This window comes from Sceloporus occidentalis, unplaced genomic scaffold, assembly GCF_023333645.1.
Source record: "Sceloporus occidentalis isolate IW3139 unplaced genomic scaffold, rSceOcc1.0.p SCAF_4, whole genome shotgun sequence".
Classification (NCBI taxonomy): domain Eukaryota; kingdom Metazoa; phylum Chordata; class Lepidosauria; order Squamata; family Phrynosomatidae; genus Sceloporus; species Sceloporus occidentalis.
This window is the reverse complement of record NW_028316984.1, coordinates 29,113,531-29,137,179: the sequence shown is the minus strand read 5'-3', so window position 1 is coordinate 29,137,179 and position 23,649 is coordinate 29,113,531. Positions and strand designations below refer to the sequence as shown.

The window sequence follows — 23,649 nt, the reverse complement described above, 5'->3', positions numbered from 1 at the left end:
AAGTTGCGATTAAAAGAATTTGAATTAAGCATATCAAGAAAATGGTAAAGAGTCACTTCTCATAACTGAATTTGGCTTTGGTACGTGACAAACACATTAAAGGGAAGAGGAAATGACACTGGAAAAGGCAAGGAACAATTTTGTGTTCTTGACCTTTCTGGCTGGTTTCAAGATAGAGGAAGAAAACCTTTGTGATCTTGCAGATTAAAAAAAAATGCAGTAATGTATTGGCATGATTCTGGAAGCTATGTCTGCACAAATGCAGGCATGTATTGTCTTTATTATTTCATTAGTAACCTCTTTATTGTAATAACTAGTGAATCAAACCTTCATTTTTATTTTGAGAGAATTTAATATATGGTTTTGAGGTTTGGTTGGAGAATTTGGGTTTGGTGGTGCATTAACTGATGATTGACAGAGCAGTCCTAAAAGTGTGTATATGTAAGTTGTACCACAGAAGATATGTGGAATGGGCATGGTGTGGTAATTAATTTGGGGGAGAAAGGGTGCTGTGAATTCAGGAGATCCAAGGCGCACTTACTCCCAGAATGCTCAGTTTGGGAATGGGGGAAACCCACATCCTAATAGATGCTAGTAGAGCTTTATGCTGCTTTACTGTGGCTCCTAGGACAGACGTGCACCTTCTGCTAGAGTTTCTTTCTGGCAGTGCAACAGACTTTCTGCCCAACCTGGCTGCCTTTGGTACAAGTTAATATTTCTTTTCAGAAGGTTCTTCAGTATTTCCTAGACAATGACTCAATGGATTTAAAGATGGTTGCAAAGCTCAGCTACCTTCCAGAAGCTAGCAGTTGAATAACATCACAATTGAGAGAGAGAGAGAAACTAAATTAACATATGTTCACGTTTGGTTGGAGTTGCCCTCTTTTTTTTTTTTTTTTTTTTTTTTGACAAAAAAGGGGGAATCAGCACATTTAAAAATTTTTGCTGTTATTTCCAGTTGAAAGTACTTTTATTTGAATCAAAAATATCAGGAAATGAACATAAACTCTGAAGGAAAACAGCTTTTATTTATTTGCAGGAAGACCTAAGTTAATGGCACTGTGGGACAGTTTTCTGTCCTACTGAAAGGGTAGATTCTGCTGAAGGAAACATTAAAAAGCATTTTTTGAGCAGAACGAGGTATGTGTGGGAGAAAGGGGCTTGTTTTAAAGAAGAATATCATTTACTGGAGTCCTTCAGAAATACAATCTTTCCTTTTTTTCTTTTAAACATTTATTTTAAAAGAATTATAAGTAAACAACTACAGTGGATCCTTGTTATACGCTGGGGTTTGGTTCCAAGATCCCCCGTGTATAACAAAATCCGTGTATGCTCAAGTCCCATTAAGTATAATGACATAGCAAAATGGTGTCCCTAATAAAAAATGGGACATCAAGGTAAATTTATACTTTTTTGGAACATTTTCAAACCGTGTATGCTTAAATCCGTGTATAAAAAATCCGTGTATAAGAAGGGCCGACTGTATACAAAACATACCACAACAATAAAGCAAAATCAAACAATTCATCTCACAGCTTTGAATTGTGTTGCGGGTCCCCTTCTTGAGTTTTGTTCAATGTAAGTGGTCATTTTAAAGTCCACAGTCTTTCCTTTTTAAAATAGATCTGTATCTGCTCTATGGGCCACATGTGATCCACAGGATGCATGTTGCTGATCTCTGCAGTAGCTATTTTAAATATAAATAAATAAAAATAAATGAATCGATATTCTTCTACAGCTATAAATGGTAGAGCTTTTTAGCTGGTACAACATGTACTTCATAAAATATATTACCAGAGCAGTTAAATCTTAAGAATTTTCTTGTTAAATGTGATAGTGCCTGTTTCATTTTGCTTGTAAATATGTGATCACCCTGATCATAACCACTTGTGCAGTCAGATCTGTTTGCACTTCAAGTGTAAAGTCACTTATATAACATCCTGCAAATGCTGTGCCCCATCTCTTAACACCTTTCTTCTGTCACAGCAAGCGCAAGGATTAGTCTTTAAGTTGATTGCTGATTATGAAAATAAGTATACTTCAGATCCTCTTCATTTGAGTGTCTTTGTGGCCTTTCAATATAAAAAGTATTCCTAACTGTAAAATAATACAGTACTACATTAGGCTACAACCCTACACACAATTACCTATTGATCTGAGTAGGGTGCACAAGAATGAACTGTTAGTGTCATTTTTAAATGGGTTGTAGTTATCTTAGGGGTGAAACAGACTGACCCCAAGAAAGCTGGATTAGGGCCACGGCAATCGTGCATCGCAGCCCCAATCCAGCTTTTTGCTGGCTCAAAAAGAAGTGGCAAAATGCCACTCCTTTTTGAGCCAGCAAAAATCTGACTTTTCCCATGCTGCTGCAGCTTTATGTCGCTCCAGCAGCATGCCGTGTCTAAATGCTGTGCCGCTGGAGCACCCCAAAGCCGGCTGCCATGCTGGTAGCATGAAGTCAGCTTCCAGACATTTTGGGAGCATGCATTGTATGTACACCATGCATTTAAGTCAGCTGGAAGCCAGCTTTTCATGCCGGTCTGTACCCGGCCTGAGTCTATCATACAAAATCCATTAATAAAGTTCCCTTTTCTGATACCAGCAATAGTTTTATTAACAAATTTATTTATCAGCAACCGAATATAATTGTCATGATTGTCTGTCTTGTATGTTTCTCTGTTTTTCCTGTCTACAATCCTACTCCAATTATGCTTTCTCTCTATTATGAAATCCTGACTCTATAGACCTGATGACGTGGGCTATAGTATGCAATAAGTCATTCTATAATAAAAAATATTGATCTTTAAGGGCCATATAACACTTGTTTTTATTGTTAATACATGTAATGCTGAGTCTTGCAGTTTTTATACATTCAGTTCTTAGTTGTTTCTATTATATTTGGCTTTGCCATGGATTTCTGATGTCAACTTACATTCATCTTTTAGTTAGCTAACAAAAAATAGAGAGCTTAGATTGTAGGATGTGTGAAGTTAAATGCAACAAGGCTTTCCAGCTTTGCATACAGAACTTGCTCTTGCACATTGGGGAGAGTGGGGGGGGGGGGGGCTTGAATAGCGAGGCAGCAATTTGCAAAAATTGAGTGCTTTGACTTTGTATGACACAAAATATCTTTCAGTCAAATCAGGACATTTTTAGGTTTCAAGTTAGATTGGTCACTATTTTTGCATTTCCTTGTAGCGTAGCCAGTTGGGTTAATGTCTCCATTTTTATCTCCTAAGCTTCATGAGTTGGAAGGAGTACTATAATGAGTACTATAATGAGAGAAAGATGGTGCACTAGAAAGATTTTTGCTTTCTGTTACTTCTTCATGTATTATAAAACATTTAATCTAGTAAAACTTAGGTTAGCTAACTAGCCTCACCAGGTTGTCAACAGTACTATTGCTTGCTGTTAATAGCAAAGCTGTGAGTAGAATATGTATACAAGGTTAAAAGGGCAATCCTATACATGCACCTCTGGAAGAAAATTCCATTGAAGTCAGTGGGATTTACTTCTAATTAGGTTTGTATTGTAAAACTTGATAAAGTAATTTAATTTTGTCTATAATTATATTCAAAGACCAGTGCACACAGTGGTCTAAGAGATAGTTAAGCTTTTACAATTAAATGTTCATTTTTACATTGTGTATGCTCTTCTCAGATGCATGCTCAGCTCAAATACAATTATAGGCACCACTTCAGGAGAATAGCTTATACTGGTAAAAGCAAAAGCACTCAGTATTTTGTGCACAGTTAACCTTACTCTCTGGTTTTCCTCCTTCCATTTCTTGTAGGTACAACTGTAATAGTTCTGAAGTTGTTCAAGAATTTGCCTGTAAGAAAGCAGTTTTATTCAACAGATAAGAAATGCAAGGAAGAACTCAAAAAAATTCAAAAACTTCTGATGGCATATGGCATTATAAAACCAGAACTAAGGATTGTGTTTACACACAACAAGGTAACAAACACCTTGACTTCAAAATTACTAAAATGGCATTAATAGTTAAACCAGAGTTGTCATATGTAAAGTAAAGTCTTATTTATGTGATTCATCCAAAGAAAGTTACACTAAAGTCCTCTTAAAATTAGTTGCTGTGAACTTACACTGATTACAACGAGATTTTAGCATTAAAAGTTTTCACTGGTTACAGCACTTCTGTGAATTCGGGATAGTTGTATCTATGGATGGGCTGGATAATACAGGTGTATATTATTAACAGCAACAAGAAGAAAAGGGAAAGGTCATGATGTAAGATACAAAGAACAAAAATAAAAAAAAATTACAGCTAATGTGAAAATTCTTGGGTAGGATGTAATGAAATACAGTCTGTCCCCTGTATTGGGGGGGATCCATTCCTATAGTTACTGCGGATAAGTGGAAACAATGGTTAACAAACACTATATTTCCAGTAGAAGTTGATTGTAGAATCGCTTTGGGGGACCTCTCGATACCCAGAGAGACTTTTTTTTCTGGACATGGGCAAATCACACCACAGTTACAGATCTTGCAGTTACAGGAGTTAGACTGTATAGTGATAAAATGAAATTAAAATAATATCTATAAACAGTACAAAAAATTAAGAATGTCAAAAATACATATTATATAGCAGAAGATAAACATACATAAAGCATAAGCTATACCAAAAAGAACTGATTTTTTTGTGGTGGTATATACAGTACTGGTAGTATTCTGTGCATATTGACTTTTTGGTATAGATTATATTTTTATATGCTTATCTTCATGGTGTGTGTTTAGTATAATTAACATTAAGAGGCAGTTTAACTCATAGAGAGGATAATAGTGTTTTCCTGTTAACTAATTAGAATTGTTACCTTTCCTATTCTTTTAAATATTCTAAGCTGTGTCTTTTTTCTGTATTTGTACTCTTCCCTGTGCATCTCTAACTAATAGGACTCCTGTGTCTTCTTGAAAGGCTTACTTTTGCCCCTTGAATAGAGTGTGGATTAGATTAGGCATTTTATGTGCAAATTGAGGATTCACACTTGCAAAGTTTTGCTTGAGATGGGGGTTGGGAGATTATAGTAAAGCCTCAGGTTCCCCTTAACTGCTAAAAAACTAAAACACTCCAATATTGAAAAGATAACATTTTCCCACTTTGTGATCCAATGGACAGAAGACTTAGTAATGTTTGCAATACTCAACACAGTAATATGTTGACACAATTTACAAATGCACTTATTGTCAGATATTGGTCTACTTTTGTTGAAATTTATGTGTAATGATTTTTCTTTTTGAAAAATCTCCTTACACTTTATTGCTATAATACTAGAACATTACGATGTGTAACGGAGAACCTTACAGTGTATTTTTACTTTGCAAAAAAAAATTGAGTGAAATTTTTAATTAAAAATTAATTACTTAATAAAAATGATTTTCAGTACAAGATTGCTGCACCTTTCTCTCTATGTGCAGATAAAGTATGAAACAGTAAGGGCCTTAATGCTCAGTATCTCATTCATTTTGCTTAATTGGATGGCAAGTTAAAAGTTCTGTTCTTGTCTTATTATTTGGTTCTTCAAATGGTAACTATACTAGATTTTCTCCCCCCACTACTGCCTGTGTATAGTCCAGAGTAGGCATCCATAAGCTAAACAAATGACACCATTAGAAACTATTTTTTAATGTTTGTATTGTATATTGCTTTATATTTTAGTCCTTGAAGCATAATGTTCTTATTGTTTGAATTGCATAGAACTAATTTTACACTGCAGTATTATCCTATTCATCTATGGAGAACCAAAGTGATCTTACAATTGCATAGAAATAACTTGGAGTGTGTGCATAAAATGACCGGTTGTGAAAATGTCAATTTTGTCATTTACACGGATGTCTTTTGCTGTTGTTTGCAACTAGTATGATTTTATTGACTGCATAGTGTTGTGATACCAATTAATTCATTATGTGAAAGAGATAGCCCATGAGAGTTTTCCCTGAAGGACAAACAACTAGCTACTAGGGTTGTGGGAGAAGGGGCAGGATCAGAAAAGTATATGTTATTTGCACAAACAGACAGCACTGCAGGAATCTGTTTCTGTCCACTGACACTATTTTCAGCTGAAGACAAACCAGGGGATATTAAATATAGTCTAAGCCTTCTGCTGTTTATTCAAAATTACATGTTCCTTGGAAATCAGAGGTGCAGCAGAAACTGTCTATAACTTGTCTGTGTTGCTATGTTTCTAATTACTGGAAGTCTTGAAAGTAAGATAAGAATAAGAAAGTTCATTGATAGTTGCAAGCAACAATTTAAAGAAAAGGTAACTGAGTCTGAGGAAAAGGCAAACATTTGAATTTAGATCTATATGCAGATAAATTCAAAAGTCACTGCACAAAACCTGTTAATCTGCCTCTTTTTGACAGGCTTTATAACAGCATAATTTTTGAGACTTCTCAACACAAGAGGTCGCTCATTAGCCATAGCATAACAGAAAGCAATCAGCCTCAATCAGCTTGATTTCTGCTGCTCCAGAAACTAGCTCATGGAGCAGTGGATGGAACCTGCAGGAAAAGAGATTCTACTTCAACATTAGGAGGAACTTCCTGACAGCAAGAGCTGTTCAACAGTGGAACACACTCCCTGTGAGATTGTGGTGGAGTCTCCTTCTTTGGAGGTCTTTAAACAGAGGCTGGATGGCCATCTGTTGAGGTTGCTTTGATTGTGAGTTCCTTTATGGCAGAGGGTTCATTTGCTACCATGTTGGTTCTCAAAACCTGTGTAGTGTTCCTTTAGTTTTAATACTCATGAATTGCTGGATTAGGGTGTGTTCTCATATTATTAAATCAGTGCACACACCATACAGTTTACCAGCAGGTTGGAAGCCAACCATGACTTCATGTGAGGTGATCTTATAATTCTCTCTGTCCAAGGTTCAGGCATGAATGCCATGGATTATGTAGCCAGCTGACTAACATTTTCTGCACATAATTGGTAGTGAAGTCAAAGCACAAACCTGAAGACTTTGAATTGTACCTTATGGGTGAGACATCACATACTTTTGGGTCATGTCCTTGAATGCTGTGCAGCAATACTGGTGTCAGATTGAGCAGAAGTGGTAGATCAGCAGGTATTGTTTAAAGTTGTTTAATGGTCATGTCCAGAAACATACAGAATCTAAAATTTCAGTTTTTCCATATTCAGCTTAGAAATTCCAAGTGCCATCAAAGAAAGGTAAAAAAGGAAATTGAGATGAGAGATCTTGCTATTTTTTTTGCTTTCTTTCCACTCCCCTCAACCTGCATTCCAGGAAAGTAAGAAAAATGATGAAAAGGAATGAAATCATAATTAATTTTGAAGTAAAGTATTTTCTACCAATTATTTGGGAAAGAAAAAAAAATTGGGGAAATTTTGTGCCAGAGGTGTTTCTTGCTGTGGTGTTCAGGTTACAATTTATTTTTAAAAACAGAAAAAAACCTTGACCTCATCCTGGGCCATACAGGGAACAAGAGCAGGGGCCACAGCTCCAGTTTCCTAAGAGCTTGCCTGTCCAGATGGAGTACAATATGTGCCTCTGTTTAAATGGCATGAAAAAGAATTAAAGCTGGAATGGCATGTGATAGAAAGAGGCGGTAAGGATATGTATTGCCTGTTCAAGTTTGAGGCAGTTAGTTAAAAAAAAAAAAGCTGCCAAAAGCAATTAAATTGCCTTTTGTTCTTTAGAAACACATAGCACTTCATAGTCTCATATTGGGTGTGTGTGTGTGTTATTTCTTGACTTAGTGAATGAAAACTGTCTTTTTAGTAGATTTCCCACCAACTGTTATTACTAGATTCCACTCTAAATTTGTTTTCCTAATCAAACATAAACATACATTTAGATATGTATTTGAGGTTTTTCTATTACTTGTAATGTTTTGATTTGCATTAGCAATAAATAATGGCTTAGTTACCAGATCACTCTTGATAGACTATTGCTATTTTGACAACTTGGATTAGCTTGTGTGTCATCTTTTTATGAAGGTTTATCCTGCCAAGACGTTCTTTGAATACTGATAATGTTGATCCTCCTGCCAGTATGGTTATGTTAGAAAGAGGTATTTTTCCTCTTTCGTCACCATGTTCCTTGAAAGCAGATTGAATAATGAGTTGATTGAATGGAAATAATTTACGACAGTATTTGTTCAGTTTATTTAAAGTTATGATCTGTGGGTCAGAGAAAGTAGGGAGTACTAGGTGTTTATATCTTGCCTTTTAAAGAATGTCAAAAGTTTTTAGCCACCACATTTTGGCCACCTGGAAACCTAAGCTAATTTTTACCCTGTAAAGGAAACTCCTCCTTGGAATCTGAGCTCCGTCACTGGTGCTCTATAAACGCAGCTTCAAATTCTTTGCTATTTTAAAATCTTCAATATCCCTGGGGAAACATTTATGTACATCTAGATCTGCTGTTTGCAGAATTCCAAAATCTGCTGATAGAAAAGCTATATATAGTGCACATAACACAAGCGCTAATTAATAATTCTGTTCCAGCTATTTGTATCACTTTAGAAATAGTACTGTAGATAACTGAGATGTCTGGATTGTGCCACTACCTAAGAAGTGCTAGCAGTCTCAGAGGCAACCTCAGAGTGATAATGAGCTGTCATCTGTCCCTATCCACTCTTATACAGCAATAAAACACCATCTGGAAAAGAAATGAACCATTAGGAGGCTGGAGGGCACAAAATATGTTGCCAGCTTTTTGCTTCTATTGCTTGAGAATAAAGTGTTTATTCACTTTATTTATGCATTTTACTGTGTATTACTGGGTTAGAGCATTCTTATTTTAACAATATGGTAGGTGGACTCAAGATTTGTGTAGTAAATTATGATCATTGGGTATTGTCATTGGGTAACATTGTGCAAGAAGGGACTTCCCTTTCCTCTCCCCATCTCTGCTCTCAAGTTCAGTTTGGGAGAGACCCTCCCATCTACTGGAACAGATTTTGGACGATGTGTAGAAAGGAAGGGTGTAAGGAGAATGCAAAATCTATCATTTGCAGGACTGACATCACTGAATTTAATCTGCTATCAATAGGATCATGGGTAATTTAGTCTGATGAGCTAATGGACATCAAAAAAGACATTGATCAGCAAAGGCAGGGCAATCTGGCCTAGCATATTTACCACTGTACTCTATAGTGGCATAAACATAGGTGTTGGAAACAATAGAAAAGGAAAATGAGCAAGTAAAGAAAGGGAGTGAAGCACCTAAAGGAAATATGTTGGCAGCAGTATCTCTTAAAGTTGATACTGATTAAACTTAAGCTGGGAACAGATGGAGGGGAAAAACTGGTTTACTCTCAGGGTTTCCTGATTCACAGGGGGAACCTGCTGACTGCACCGCCTGCTCCCACAACAGGCCAACAGCTGACACACAGTTCATACTGCCCTCGTCCCATTTACTGCCAAAACTGCACTGCACCATTATTATTTTTATGTTCTTCCCCAAATGTATGCTCACAAGCACATGGACACACTGCCATCGGCTGCCAGTTGCCTCCCTCATCCTGTCCAGCCACCAGCCCATTGGACTGGCTGCTAGATTTCATGATCAGTCAGCTGCCCATACAGCACATTGGTATGGCCAGTGTCACATTCATACAGTACAGTCGTGGAGCCCCCCCCCCTCCATACATACTCTCTTTCTCCCCATTCTCCCCATGGCCCCCTGTTGGACCAGACAGTTTGTTAATGTTTTTATTAAATTCTTTGTATTGTTGGTACTGTATTATCCTCATTTTACTTTGTGCACTTGTGCGATCGCAGGTGCCTTAAAAAAATTTATGGCTACTAATGGCACCTGCTGCTCATCTGGCCTGCTGATAGCTTCTGATAGCCACCCGATCCTTCCCCTGTTTCTGCAGTCCACACCTTGGTGTGATAATTCACACTTTCTATCTTGGAGCAGAGCAAACTGGTATAGTTTTTGTTCTGGTGTTTAGCCCTGGAGCGTGGCTTGATTCTCTTTTCCTCCTGTTTTGGCCTTGTGTGTTGTCTGCACAGGTAGTTTTCATACTGGGGCAAGGCAATTTCTTTTAGTCCCTGTGGAAGCCCTTTAATTGCCTTTTTCAGAATCAGACATTTAATCTGGCAGGATGAAGGCTGCGTGAGAGTTCTTGTACGGTCTCCCTATTTGATACCAGGTTATTTTGAATGGAAACCATGTACTCTGGCACTCAGCTGTAACCCTCCTTCCCTCCGAATATGACAACAAGAAGATCGATAGTCTTACAATAGAGTGAAAATTTCTGATACAGGATTGATAGTGAGAAGCTCGATGACTTCACCTCTATTTGTTGTCTGACTTGTCTGTCATAGAAAACAGGAGGAAGTGCTTCATCTTAAGACTAGTAGAGCAGAAACAAATAATGACTGGGTGTGAACAAGGATAGTAACAGACTGCTTGTGGATCAGGAATGTGTTGAAATTAGTAGCAGCCCAGCCCCAGAATGAGAGCACAGCAGAAGAACAGTGTGAGCTCTCTGAGCTATTTGCATGTGTAACTAGCCCTTCCTCTTCAGGATGTAGTATAACAGACACTGAATAGACAGCTTCAGCCTTGCACTGTTCTTCTGTATAGGTTCTCATTGGCGGTATTATAACTAGAAAATTTTGATTGATTAGAGTGTGAGAGAGGCCCAAAACAGATGGGCAAAAAGAGCAGCTTCTGGATGCTTCAGAAGCATGGCGTGCAGATAACACATGCCTCTGATGCAGCCTGAGGTCGCTCTGAGGCCGCCAAAGTGGCTGGAAACCATTGGCAAAAGGAGTGGCAAAAAACTGCTCCTTGACAACAGCTCATTTGGGACCACAGTGGTGGCCTGCTTCAGAAGGTCCCAGGCCGATCTGGGGCTGATCATGCCTGGAGTGGCCAGAGGCCATTCCAAACCACCTGTCTGTTTCGCCCCAGAGAGATGGATACCTATCACCAGGAAACAACTTGAGATCACTGAGATCTCAAGTGATCTTACTGTCTCTCAGCTATTAAATATTTGATGCAACAGTGTTCCCACCCAAACAGGTTGAATGCAAAATGTTCATCTAAAAATGATCTTAGTATCAGTTTCTTAAGTCATCTAGTTTTTCATCCAACATATTTTTCAAAAAATAGATTAGCACTTATAGTAGAAATGTTCTATCAGCTGTTTGCTTATGCAAAGTGCTCTTTGTAATACTTGTTGAAACGTTAGAATTTTGGTCTTATAGGACATATTCACACATTACAAAGAATATGTAGACTTGAGTATCCCAAGTGTTTTGAAATGATGTAAAAGGGAACAGATGCCAATTGAAGATAATGCTTCATGGATCCAGTAAAATAAGGGCCACTCATGCTACTATAAATAGTTTAGTCTAAAATCATGTTGTTATACTACACTGGTGCAGGTACACTGGAGGAAACAGTGGCAGCAAGAAGCAAAGGACCACAGGCATAGCATAGTGCCTGTGAGAGAGGTCAGGTACTGGAGAAATAAAGTGCTCAGAGCTGACACATTTTGTCTGCTTTTGTTGTCACCACAGTTTGACCCTGGAAAAAGTCACTGTATCTGGAATCCTGGCACATTGCACCTTAAATCATCTGACCTTAATGTTTAAGTGAGCACATGGATCTTTGTTAGTGTTTCTTCTTAAATCAAATGTTTAGACCTCTTTATTAAAAAATATCAATTGAAACATTGCTAAGATTTCTGTGAGAGACACTGCTAGAATTGGCCAGCAACTGGAACTAGCTGTGTGGAGGCTCAGTGCTCCTACATTGCACTGTGATGCACTCCAGATTTTTGGCAATCTCTCAGTAGTTGGCTCTTCTGCCAAAGGACTCTCTGTCACCTGCTTCCCCAGAATACCTCCCCTATGAGAGGAGGGGTTCAGATGAGCAAGGAGAAATCTGAGCATGATAATGTTGACAGAAACTGCTGTTCGGGCTAGCAATGGGAAAATGTAATAAAAACATAGATAATTCTTAACTGCAGGGCAGATATATGCAAGAGATGATTGTCATGAAATTAGAGGAAGAATAAAATGTGAATTTACTGATTGGTAGTATATTGGGAAGTGATTTATTATAGAAGTATCATGCTGATTAAACAACAAATAATTTTTAAAAGCTGCCACTGCTTATTAAGGATACAGAATTGGTCTTCTATGGAATTTATAAGTACTTTGCAGTATGTCTGTAGAATGAAGCAACTCCTCATGATAGTATTATTTTTCATCAGGCATTAGCTTTCCATACTACACATGGCCTCATCAGCTTCTAACTTTTAAACACAAGGTTCTAAAGTTAGATCCTTTAAAACAAGTGTGGCCATCTGGCAGTCTGTGGGCCAGATCAGGCCCCTGAAGCAATCTATCTTGGGTAGAAGTGATGGTTTCTTACATGCAGAAAGTGTGTGAGATAGTTTTCTACTGGAACTCATCTCAAGATGAGAATTTTGTACTTGTATTGTTGTCCAAGAAGTAGTATTTAAGCCAAAAAAGCACTAGCTCAATGGCTATCATAGTACTTAATTCAAAACAAAGAATGTTATGATATGTATGAGCAGTGTGTAAGTGCACCAAGCCCAGGTACTGCTCTCTTAGCATATGAAGGCAAACTCGGCTCAAAGCCACAGTTAACTATAATTTGGAATTACAGTTAATTGTTTCCAGACAAGCTAGCCGCATAAACCAGCTTTAAATGTTTTTTTGATATTTTGGTTTATTAAATGCAGTTGGCCCTCTGTATCCACAGATTCTTTATCTATGGATTCAAATATCCCCAGTTTGAAAATATTGCTCCAAAAATATAAATTCCAAAAAGCAAACCTTGATTTTACCATTTTACTGTACCACTGTATTTAATGGGACTTGAACATCCACCGGATTTGGTATCCCTGGGGTGTCCTGGAACCAAACCCCAACTGATACCAGGGGCCACTGTAAGTATTTTTGGTCTTCTGTCAATTCATGCACTGGTTAAGGTTCTATGTGAAAATTAAAATGCCCCTTAGGAATAAGAAAAAAAAAGTTGATCATACATCATAAAACAAATTCATTAGGAGATTATACATGCATGAGTTATATTTCAAAGTTGATTAACTGGCATACCTTCTGATAATGAGTTTGGAGTCTTTAATACAGAAAGGCAGAGGAGATTGCTATAAAATGATCACAGCTTTTTAGAGGTGAATAGCTATGAGATGTAATGAGGGAATTCACTTCTGGATTTAAAGGTGGAGGTGGGGGAGATTAGACATATTATGTTATTTTAATGTTTGACGTTTATAACAAGGTGTCACTTATAAAAATGTTATTTGAAAAGGAAAAAAATGGATGAAGCTTTATCATTTTGACTATTCCCAGTTCTTGAAGTTCCTGCTGCTGTGCTTTAGCTTTGCATCAAACCAGTGGCAAGCCTAAGAAAACTGACTAATTTGAATAGCATATATTTTGTCAAAATCAATATAAAGACTCATAGTTTTTAATTCATGTCATACTTTTCAATGAAACAGAGAAGAGGCAAGATATATTTGGTCAGCTCTGGCAAAACCTAAGATGGTCTGTATGTAATACTATATTTTGATAGGATACTTTTGCAGTGTCATCATACTGCCTAGAGTCAGATTCATTCTTGGCTTATCATCAGCCCCAGGTTTATATGACCTAGAAAATATATGGGGGTGTGTGAGTGCATTTATAGCTCCATTTCAGAGTATAATCAAGGTTATAAATCAAGTGGTGCAGGAAGCCTGTTGGGACATCTAGTCATTCTCAGAAGTAGAGAAATGCAAAAGTGCCATTCTAAGCATACTTAGAATTTCGAATATCATTTTTAAAAGTAGTATATAACTGTTGCCTGATGTTTTTGAAGGTGATTTGTTAACAATGTTCATTATTTGTAAAGATGCTACATTGGAGGCTTTTTACTACATTAGTTTTTGAATATACTGTACATACATACATACATATATAATATCCCATTACCACACAAGCAGCATTTTAGGAATAAACTTTACGGTACTCATTGCTTAGTTTTTAAAGCTACGTTACCAATCTTATTTTAGTTTTTTAAAAACTACATAATTGACTTCCTACAGGTAACATCATTATTTAGAACATGTTACTTACGTGCTGTCATTTTATTAAATAGTCAGTTTAGAATTGTAAATCTCGATTAGAAATTTTACCAATCTCAACCAAAAAGATAAACTAAAAATGAAAAGATGAGCTGTCACTGCTTTTACAATCTTTGCATTTAGAAAGTTCTCGTGTTCCAGAGCTCACTTAAAACTGTTTTTTTAGTGAAGTGATCTTTTAAGAGCTATGTGTATCAACCATTCAGGAGGTCAGGCAGTGTAATAACATCCTTGCATTAATCAGCAACTAAGATTTATCTCTGTGGCATCACACTGATTGAACCTAAAATAAGCACTGTGATGTTTATAGGAGTCATATCCAAAGCATCTTAGCTTAGATGTAATCATTTGGTTTAAACATTAGCATTTTATTGAATCTGCACCCCAATCCATGAATCTGTTTATGCCAGAGGATTTCAGCTGATAAATTCTCTTGGTTTCTTTCATTTTTAACTGATGACAGGACTTCATGATCTCAAGAGATATTTTTTTCTAGGATAATTTATAATATTGCACCAGATTTCCTTTTGTAAAAAAAATGTGCATAGGTTGTTGATGATTTTTGAAAAGTAAAAGATACCTAACATAAAAAAGTTAAGTTATGTAATAATGGTGATGGTGATGATAATGTTCTGTTGTCCCAAACCAGTAAGGGTTTTGCACATGAAGAAAAATTACCATATTCTGCAGACTCAAACTGACACAAGATCTCATTGCATAGGAGGAAAATGGGAGTTCTAGTTGATCATTCATATATATGTTTGATGATGCTGCATGAGGAAAACTGAATGACTTCTTTGGAAAAGGAAACAGACTCATTAGACTATGTTAATATGGTTACTAGTTTTGTACAACTCCACACCCTGCCCTATATTGGCTGCTGAACACGAAGTGGCCCTGGATGCCTTTCCTGAATAGTGTGAATTACCAATGTGCATTATATGTATTGATACAAATAATTCTGTTGCAGCTAATAACTGTGTTGCTACCAGTGAAACATACCTACATTATGTTGACAGTTGCACAACCATATATCTTGATTGGAGCCATTTTGTTTTGTTTTTATCACTGCAGCCATAGGTTAATTGAGTAGTTTGGTAAAGCTGCCTTATTTGAACTTCAGCAAGTTTATACAAAGTCTGCCATATGTAAAAACTTTAATTTTTGCTCCCCCATCATATGAGTTTTATAAGCAATGCCAATAAAATTGACATCAGTGCATTTGGCAAATAATTTTAGCAAGATAAGAATTAATATTCTGTTCTGTTCTGTTCTATCATTTGTACTCTGCTCTTTCTCTAAACCTGGATTCTGAGTAGCTTAAATGATAAAAAGAAATAGAAATAAATGCACATGTAGCTAAAAACAGATTAAAATGTATGTAAATAGTATGCTTTCTATATAGAATTTAAAACATTAAAATAATAAAATAATATAGAAAAGTTCTTTTCTTGCAAAACTATCAGTTTCCAAAAAGGGTGCTGGAATAAAAAGGTCTTTACGTGCCAAAGAAATGACAGCAACTTCTTCTCTGTTAGACTATAGAGAGAATGAACCATTACATGCAGACTGGACCAGATGTGGGTGAAAAAATTCTATCCCGTTGGCCATTACTTGAGTGCTATGCGTTGGTAATAAGATTGTAAAATACATAGGAGTTGTCTGCATTTTCCCTTTGTAGTAAAGTAAATTTGTTTCGATTTGAACTTTATTATGTATTCTAGCTATGCAAACCACTGTAAGAAGTAGAGCTGAGAATCATTACTCCTTAGTTAACATTCCAAAACATATCACACTTTGCAGATTAATTTATATATACCATTATGTATTAGAAGGGTTGGCAAAGAGCAATCTACTATGGACCCATCCACCCCCAGTAAAACTCAGGCCTCCAGAAATTGCATTTTCTCCATTTAAACATAATTTCCCGCACACCTGTTTGAGGTCATTAAAGACCTTAAAAAAAGACAAAGAAACCAGAAGTCACCAGTTAATTGCTTCCTGTTTCTCTTAAAAAGACAGGGATTTTAAGGCCCAAAGCAGGCCTGGAAGATGGGCAAAATTATATTTAAATGACAAGTTGTGGGGAATAGAATGTCAAGAGATACAGCTATTGAAGGTAAAAAGGTGGCCTCTAATTCTGAACCCTTGGAAGTTGACATAGTGCCTTAAAATACTAGGAAACAGAATTCTTACTTCCTGACAGGGCCCAACCAGTACGTTTGTGAATGTCATATTGTGCAGCCGTTACTCTGTTTCATGGCATTCTCTCTCCCATTTTATCCATATCATTTGTCAAAAAGCATTGAACATGCCCCAGAAAAATTTGTTTAACATCTAGTTCATATCCCCTCCAGGCCAAGCCTTTAAGTGCATCACTAAAATTTATAGATCAAGAAGTTACTATCTGCTCTTGGAAGCTCTTACAATTTTACATTGGCAGACCACTCAGTAGTTAAAAATAAAGTGCAAACCCTTGGTCTGCAGGGCAGACAAATAAGCAGGTTGTACCTATTCATTCTGAGGGGTAAGCCGGTTGCTTCAGCTTAATTCAGTGTATACAAAAGAAAAGAAGTATGATAGATATGGACCACTGTATGCTGTACTGGGTATTTGATCACAAGAAAGCAATAAATGCATGTGGTGTCCAGGAACAGAATGTTAAAAAACATTGAACAAGTGTGCTCTTAGATAGAAATATTTGTGGGCATATCATATTGAACTAAATTTAATGTCAAAAAATATGACACTGTGACATATTGTTTCAGGCAGTAATATGGCAAAAGACCAGGGTATTGAATCACAAAATGGCTTTCATGGCAGTAGTGGGAGCTGCTGTTATGGACAGCATGGTATCTTTTCAACACCATTGTGAAGATTCTGAGGTAAGTTTCTAATCATATATATATGTTCCTTGTCATTCATTATTTCAGTGCTACAACAAATTTCTGCATTCTGAAATTTTAAAAACACAGATATAAAATTGAGGCCATATCTCTGCTGAGGTTGCTATTACATAAAATTTTCTTTTTTGCTACATGCAGTTTATTTCACTGACTAAAAACACATTGAAAATTCAGAAAATAATACTATTATTTAGATCTAGTGTACAATAATTTAAACTTCCTGCAACCATAAATGAATATATCATAGAATTCACAGCAGAGTTTACTCGTATCCTACCGTTTCACATAGTATATTCCTACAGTAATCATGTGATGGGGAAGGTGTCATTTATTACTTCTAGGCTACATTCCTAAACACTTTTTTTGGCAATAAGTTCCTTTGATATCAAAAAGGCTGCCTTTAAGTAATTGTATGTAAGATTGATATATGGGTATTTAATCAAAGAAAAACTGTTGTGAAAATGCTTAATTGCTGCACATAAACTGTTCTTTAGATGCTAACTGGATTGTGATAGACATACTATGTATTCTTCAATATATTTTTGTTATTTCCTTTGATGTAGTGTTTAAAAGAGATGTGTGGGCTCTGTGTCAGTCATTTCAGATGAATTCTGATACCCATACCCTCAATTTAGGAAACAATATTGATTGTTTCCAAGCAGCCTTTGCAGAGTAGTTGTGATCTTGTCTTCAAAGGGAAGTGAAGTAATGGTGGGGTGGTCACAAAGGCCACTTTCCCTACTGAGACCCCTTGACTCAATTTTCTTTTGGCAGTGGGTAGGGATGGCTGGAGATGATGAAAGTTTTTGTTCAACATAGGTAGAGAGTTTCAGGCTGAAGAAGGCTATTCTGAATTGTGGCATCTGCTGACAACGGAAATAAGAAAAAGTGTTTATTTCCTTCTAGTTGTTAGTGTAGTTCTCTGGAGGAGGGCTAATTGATTGCAAGCTACTTTTAAAATCACTTGACTTTCACTCTTGGTTGCCATTCACTTGTACCTAAAAATATGCCTTACAGTGTTCCCTGAAACAAAATCATAAGGCTAAAATATTTGTGCTGTGTTGAGTTTTTGTTTTTGCTGATTTTCCCCATTATTACCATTTGAAGTGGTGTTGGTATGTATTTTGTTTGTTACACATTTATCATGTTCTTGCTTTAAAGACCTTAGAGCAATGTTTAAATCTGATAATCACCCATTAAGTTAGGTTTGGATGAGAGATAGTGGCCAGGAATGACTCTGGCTGCTTTCAAACAGGTGACTTATTGCACTATAGTATCACCCAAAAGGCATTGGTGCAGTTTCGTTGTCTCCTCTTTCCTAATGATATTGTGGTTGGGGAGAAAAAGATGTGGGGAGCTGGGAGAGTTACAAGTGGATGAGGACTTCATCTGGATCCACTATAAAACTTAGTTATTGTGGAAGTGCAACTAGATTATAAAAGCCTCCTCTAGAAGCACCCCTTCAATACTTAATGATAAGTGAACTTTGATTTTCTACATTCCTACCCAGTGGTTTATCACACTGATTGACAATCTATATGCTCATTATATTTTATTTCAGGATAGGTGGGGTAGAAGTATGTTAATTATAATTAACCTCTTCAGACATTTCTGCTTTCTAATCTGAATTTTCATTGAAATGTCATGAAAATAAATGCTTCCATGCTAGTTTTTAAATCTTTTTCATTAATTATAATTTCAGGTTCTTCTCAGTGGCTTCCTTCCAAAGCCTGATTCAGATGGTTCTTTAACAAGTTATCCAAGTTCAGAAAAAAGCTTCATTTTTGTAAACAATCGGCCAGTGTATCAAAAAGAAATTCTCAAGGTACTGCCTTCTTAGCCATTTTTCAAGGGATTATAAAATATTGGCTAGGATACAAAGAACTGTATTAGCTGTTCCCTGCTGCCAGTAGGATTTTAAACTTTGCATAGCTGAGCTCCAGTCAGATATTGGCACTTCTTGTCTCCACTGCAGAATTGAGAAGAGATCGCAACTCTAAAACCCATTTTAGTTCATGAAATTTGTTACATGACTTTGAATCTTGCTGTGATTTTTCTCTTCTTCTCATAATAAAATTGAAACTTCCTGAAATAATTTTAAAATCAAATTGAATCTACAAGGTTACTAGTGGGCAATTCACTGATGTATTTGTTGCCTGTTGTATGCTTACAGCTGCACTAACCAATGTTGGGTCACAAAGTGAAGGATTTTCAAAAGAACATAGCATTCTTGACTGTCACATCCATTTGTAGTGTTTAATAGAAGGGAATAATTGTAAATGGAAAATCTGTTATACTACAGTGGGTAGTGTTTGTCCTTATCACTCATAAGCTTCTGCTACAAAAAATTTAACATCTCTTTGAATCAAAATGAAGGCTGGCATCTTCTTGTTAGGAAAAGTATTCTCCCCATCAAGATATAATAGCATAATCCTTGCTGTGCCTGTCTGCAGAACAAGGGTGAAGATAGTCTAGCTCTCCAGATGTTGTTGAATTGGAACAACCCCCAGCCTTAGCCAGCATAACCAGTATGGAGCAATGCAGTTAAAAACAGCTGAAAGCCACACAGTTCCCACTCCTAATTAAGTAAATACCTACTTAGAAGTTTTATATTATAGTTACTTACTTCAGTCTCTAAAGCACCTTTTCAACTTTGTCATTATATTTTTAGCTGGTTCAACAATACTATAAACTGAAGTTGCACACGGATTCTAATCGTTTGTATCCTGTTTTCTTAATCAACATTACTATTCCTCCATCTGCTGTGGATGTCAATATAATGCCAGATAAAACACAAGTATTGCTGCATAATCAGGTACGGTATAGATGTAGATAGATACATATCTGTAGACATAAGTTTACAAATACTTAAATTAATAGTATATATTTTACTTCTGTGATGTTCCAGTGCAGTAGATCTTTTGAAGTAATAGTTCCTAACTGTATTGCTTCTTTAATCTGATCTGGGTTTTAAAATGAGTTGAATCACACTGATTTGTTGTGAGTTTTAGCTTGACTTAATTATGCTGCAATAACAAACATTTCTTATTTGTTGTAATACTTCTGCTTCTTCATTTTCTTCAAAGGAATCTATCTGCCTTGCTGTTGAAAATATATTGACTTCACTGTATGGACCTGTAACAGGAGCTCTTTCTTGTGAAACTAGTAAGACAGATATTTTAGAAGATACTTCCATTAATGAAACAGAACAAACAGTGTATGCTAGTGAAATTGAATCTTGCAGAAATATGAATCAGCAAGCATGTGTGTCTTTGCTTTCATCTAAGAGTGATGAGAAAAATAGTAAAAGTGAAAAATATACAGAGCTCCATTTGAATAAACAAACATTGTGTAATAATCTATCACAATATTTTCCTACCAAAAAAGATACATCTGGCAGCATTATAGCTGGTTATGATAGATTTCTGGATGTCACACTAAATGATTTATCATGTGAGGACCAACAGAACAAATCTAAAGGAATATTTAGCCTAGACAGCAATACCTTAATGGACACTCATTTTGAAAATGGCATTGAGAATCATCTGAACAATGACAGTTTCTTGGAAACAGAAAAAAGAAATGGAGTCATCATTCCACAAGAATCTTCTGAAGTCACTGCTGATCAATGGAGTCTGGGGAATGCATTCAAAAATTCCAGAGGAGAGAACCTGGAGCCTATTCAGATTTTAATTCCTAAAGGTGGAGGAGTACAACCTCAGAAGAAAAATGATGAAGACCAACAAAAACTTCAAGAGGAAAATAACAGCCAAACTTTTAAAAAAACCAATGTGGTAAATGATAAAGTGGGGCAAGTTACAGCATATGATATAATTAGCAGTCAGATAATAAAGAAACCAATGACAGCATTTGCCTTTTTTACTCAAGACCATCGGCCTAGATTGTTGACTGAAAATACCAACGCAAGTACAGAACAGCTAATGTTGAAAATGGATGAAATGTGGAAGACATTGAATGAACAAGAGAAAAAGAAGTAAGTTTGTAGACTTTACAGAGTTTCCATCCTGTGTGAGTCATACTGTTCAAAATTAAATTGTACCTTTATTAATTCCAAAACCAAGATGGAAAATGCTTTTGGTTTAGTGGTTGAAACAGGTTACATAGATATTTTATAGCTAATGATATAGTATTTTCTGATTTACAATGCTCAGTATCGCTCTGCTTTTCGCTTTATGCTGTTCAGTGCTATGTGTCAGACATCTGTGTGAAACAGATTTACTATTTTCTGGCATATAAATGTACATCTTATACACAGCTGCTTGCATTTAGTTCATAGTGTATATTTTGTATTTAAAGTATGCCATACAGGGACTTTACACATAGGTGTGCTGTGGCTCTCGCTTTGTAGACGATAGCTCTGTAAAGGGGTGGGCAACTGTGGAAAGCTAGAGGCCTTCTTTAGCCCCTCAGGAGACTTTGATGGACCACATCCTTTTAAAAAAAGTCAAAAACATTTTAACCCCCCCACCCCCACCCCCATATCTTCTGAGAGGGGCAAATAGCATTTTATGTTTTTTATGCTTTTAGACCTCCCTGGGCCTAAAATCTTAAAATTTCTTGTTTTAAAAAAGGCCTCTCCTGGGGCAAAAATGGCCCAAGAGGCAATGTAGCAAAAATCCCCCCGCTCCATGCTTCCAGACAGCAATTTTTGTTTTGTTTTACAAAAAACCAAATTTCCCCTTGGGCAGTTGGGATAGCACACATCCTGTGGGCTACTCTTTGCACCTACCACTCTATAATAATGACTTCATTCTTTCACTTGGGTCAGATCCAGAAGTTAGTTTCCATAACAAGACATTTACAACATTTTCTGATTATCCATGAGAACTTTTTCCACAGAAGACTAGTATGTATTGCAGAAATTTAGATGTGGGGTTGTAGCTAGCTGTGGGGCAGGAAAGGATCACTGTATTCACATGTGGAGATGTTTCTGAAACAGTTTTCATTGTGCTCCAAGTGGCCACAGCATGATAAGACAGGACTTTACTGGAACAGGGAAGTTGGTGGAGTCATAGAGTTGGAAGAGACCCCAAGGGCCATCCAGTCCAACCCTCTGACTCAATCCAACTCACAATCAAGGCATCCCCGAGAGATGGCCATCCAGTCTGTGTTTAAAGATCTCTAAGTAAGGAGACTCCACTACACTCCGAGGGAGTTTGTTCCACTGCTGAACAGTCCTTACTGTCAGGAAGTTCCTCCTAATGTTGACGTGGAATCTCTTTTCTTGTAGCTTGCATCCGTTGCTCCGGGTCCTAGTCTCTGGAGCAGCAGAAAACAAGCTAGCTCCTTCCTCAGTGTGACACCCCTTCAAATACTTAAACAGGTCTATCATATCACCTCTTAACCATCTCTTTTGCAGGCTAAACATACCCGGCTCCTTAAGTCTTTCCTCATAAGGCATGTTTTTCCGGACCCTCCACCATTTTGGTGGCCCCTTCTTTGGACACGCTCCAGCTTGTGAACATCCTTTTTGAATTGTGGTGCCCAGAACTGAACACAATATTCTAGATGAGGTCTGACCAAGGCAGAATAGAGTGGCACTATTACTTCCCTTGATCTAGACATTATACTTCTGTTGATGCAGCCTAGAATTGCATTGGCCTTTTTAGCTGCCGCATCACACTGTTGACGCATGTTCAACTTGTGATCTACTAGGACTCCTAGATCCCTTTCACACATACTCTCATTAAGCCAGGTGTCCCCCATCCTATATCTATGCATTTCATTTTTTCTACCTAAGTGCACTATTTTACATTTCTCCCTGTTGAAGTTCATTTTGTTAGTTTTGGCCCAGCTTTGTAATCTATTAAGGTCATTTTGAATTTTGATCCTGTCCTCTGGAGTATCCTAATTTGGTGTCATCTGCAAATTTGATAAGTATGCCCCCAATTCTGTCATCCAAGTCATTGATAAAGATGTTGAATAGCACTGGGACTAGGACAGAACCCCGTGGCACCCCACTAATCACGTCTCTCCAGGATGAAGAGGAGTGGGAAGACATTCGTGCCTTAAGTTGGCTAAGGGGAATGGTGGAAGTGCTAGGACAATGGGAATGAAGGATAAGGGAATAAAAGGCCACTTGACTTGATACTTGGCCTCACTAGCCTGGCTGTGGACGAAAAAGCTTTGTGAACTGACTGGCTTTGCTGTGACTAAGTAACCTTGGAATCAGTGATGGCAGCTTCCCGAGAAATATGGGTTTTGAGCCAGTCCATAAACTCTGGGTGAAAAGCTTGACCAATTAAAATGGGATGATTGATCTTGGGGCAGTACAGATGGGTGGCTAGAGGCCGTCCCTGTAAGCCCTGCGTTTGTGCTTCAGCATCCGCATGCTGCAGCACAGATGCACTGTCCAAAAGGAGCTGCTCTAGGTGGCTCCTTTTTGATGCGTCATAAGGGCTGTGATGCAGCGCTCTGCTGCCTCTTTCGCTCACAGGTGTATGGGTGCTCGGGCGCCCTTACATCATGAGACTGTGCCCCGTGTGCACGGGGCCACAGCCTTGGGACGTAAGGGCACCAATTCTAGGGCTCAGCGAATGTGGACGCTGAGCCACATTGAGCCCTAGTATTGGCGCAAATGGCCCGTGTGTACCTGGCCTTTGTG

At 37.3% G+C, this 23,649-nt stretch overlaps 1 protein-coding gene across 6 annotated transcripts in view; it reads left to right on the top strand.

Moving 5' to 3' along the window:
• Positions 1–23,649, top strand: part of PMS1 (PMS1 homolog 1, mismatch repair system component) — a 46,629-nt gene that overhangs the window by 11,089 nt on the left and 11,891 nt on the right. For all 6 annotated transcript variants that reach the window (XM_089519601.1, XM_089519595.1, XM_089519598.1 and 3 more), the window contains 5 exons: positions 3,794–3,957; positions 16,887–17,003; positions 18,727–18,849; positions 19,696–19,839; positions 20,111–21,018. In XM_089519601.1, the coding sequence (XP_089375727.1) occupies positions 3,794–3,957; positions 16,887–17,003; positions 18,727–18,849; positions 19,696–19,839; positions 20,111–21,018 (1,456 nt within the window). The remainder of the gene's footprint in view (positions 1–3,793; positions 3,958–16,886; positions 17,004–18,726; positions 18,850–19,695; positions 19,840–20,110; positions 21,019–23,649) is intronic.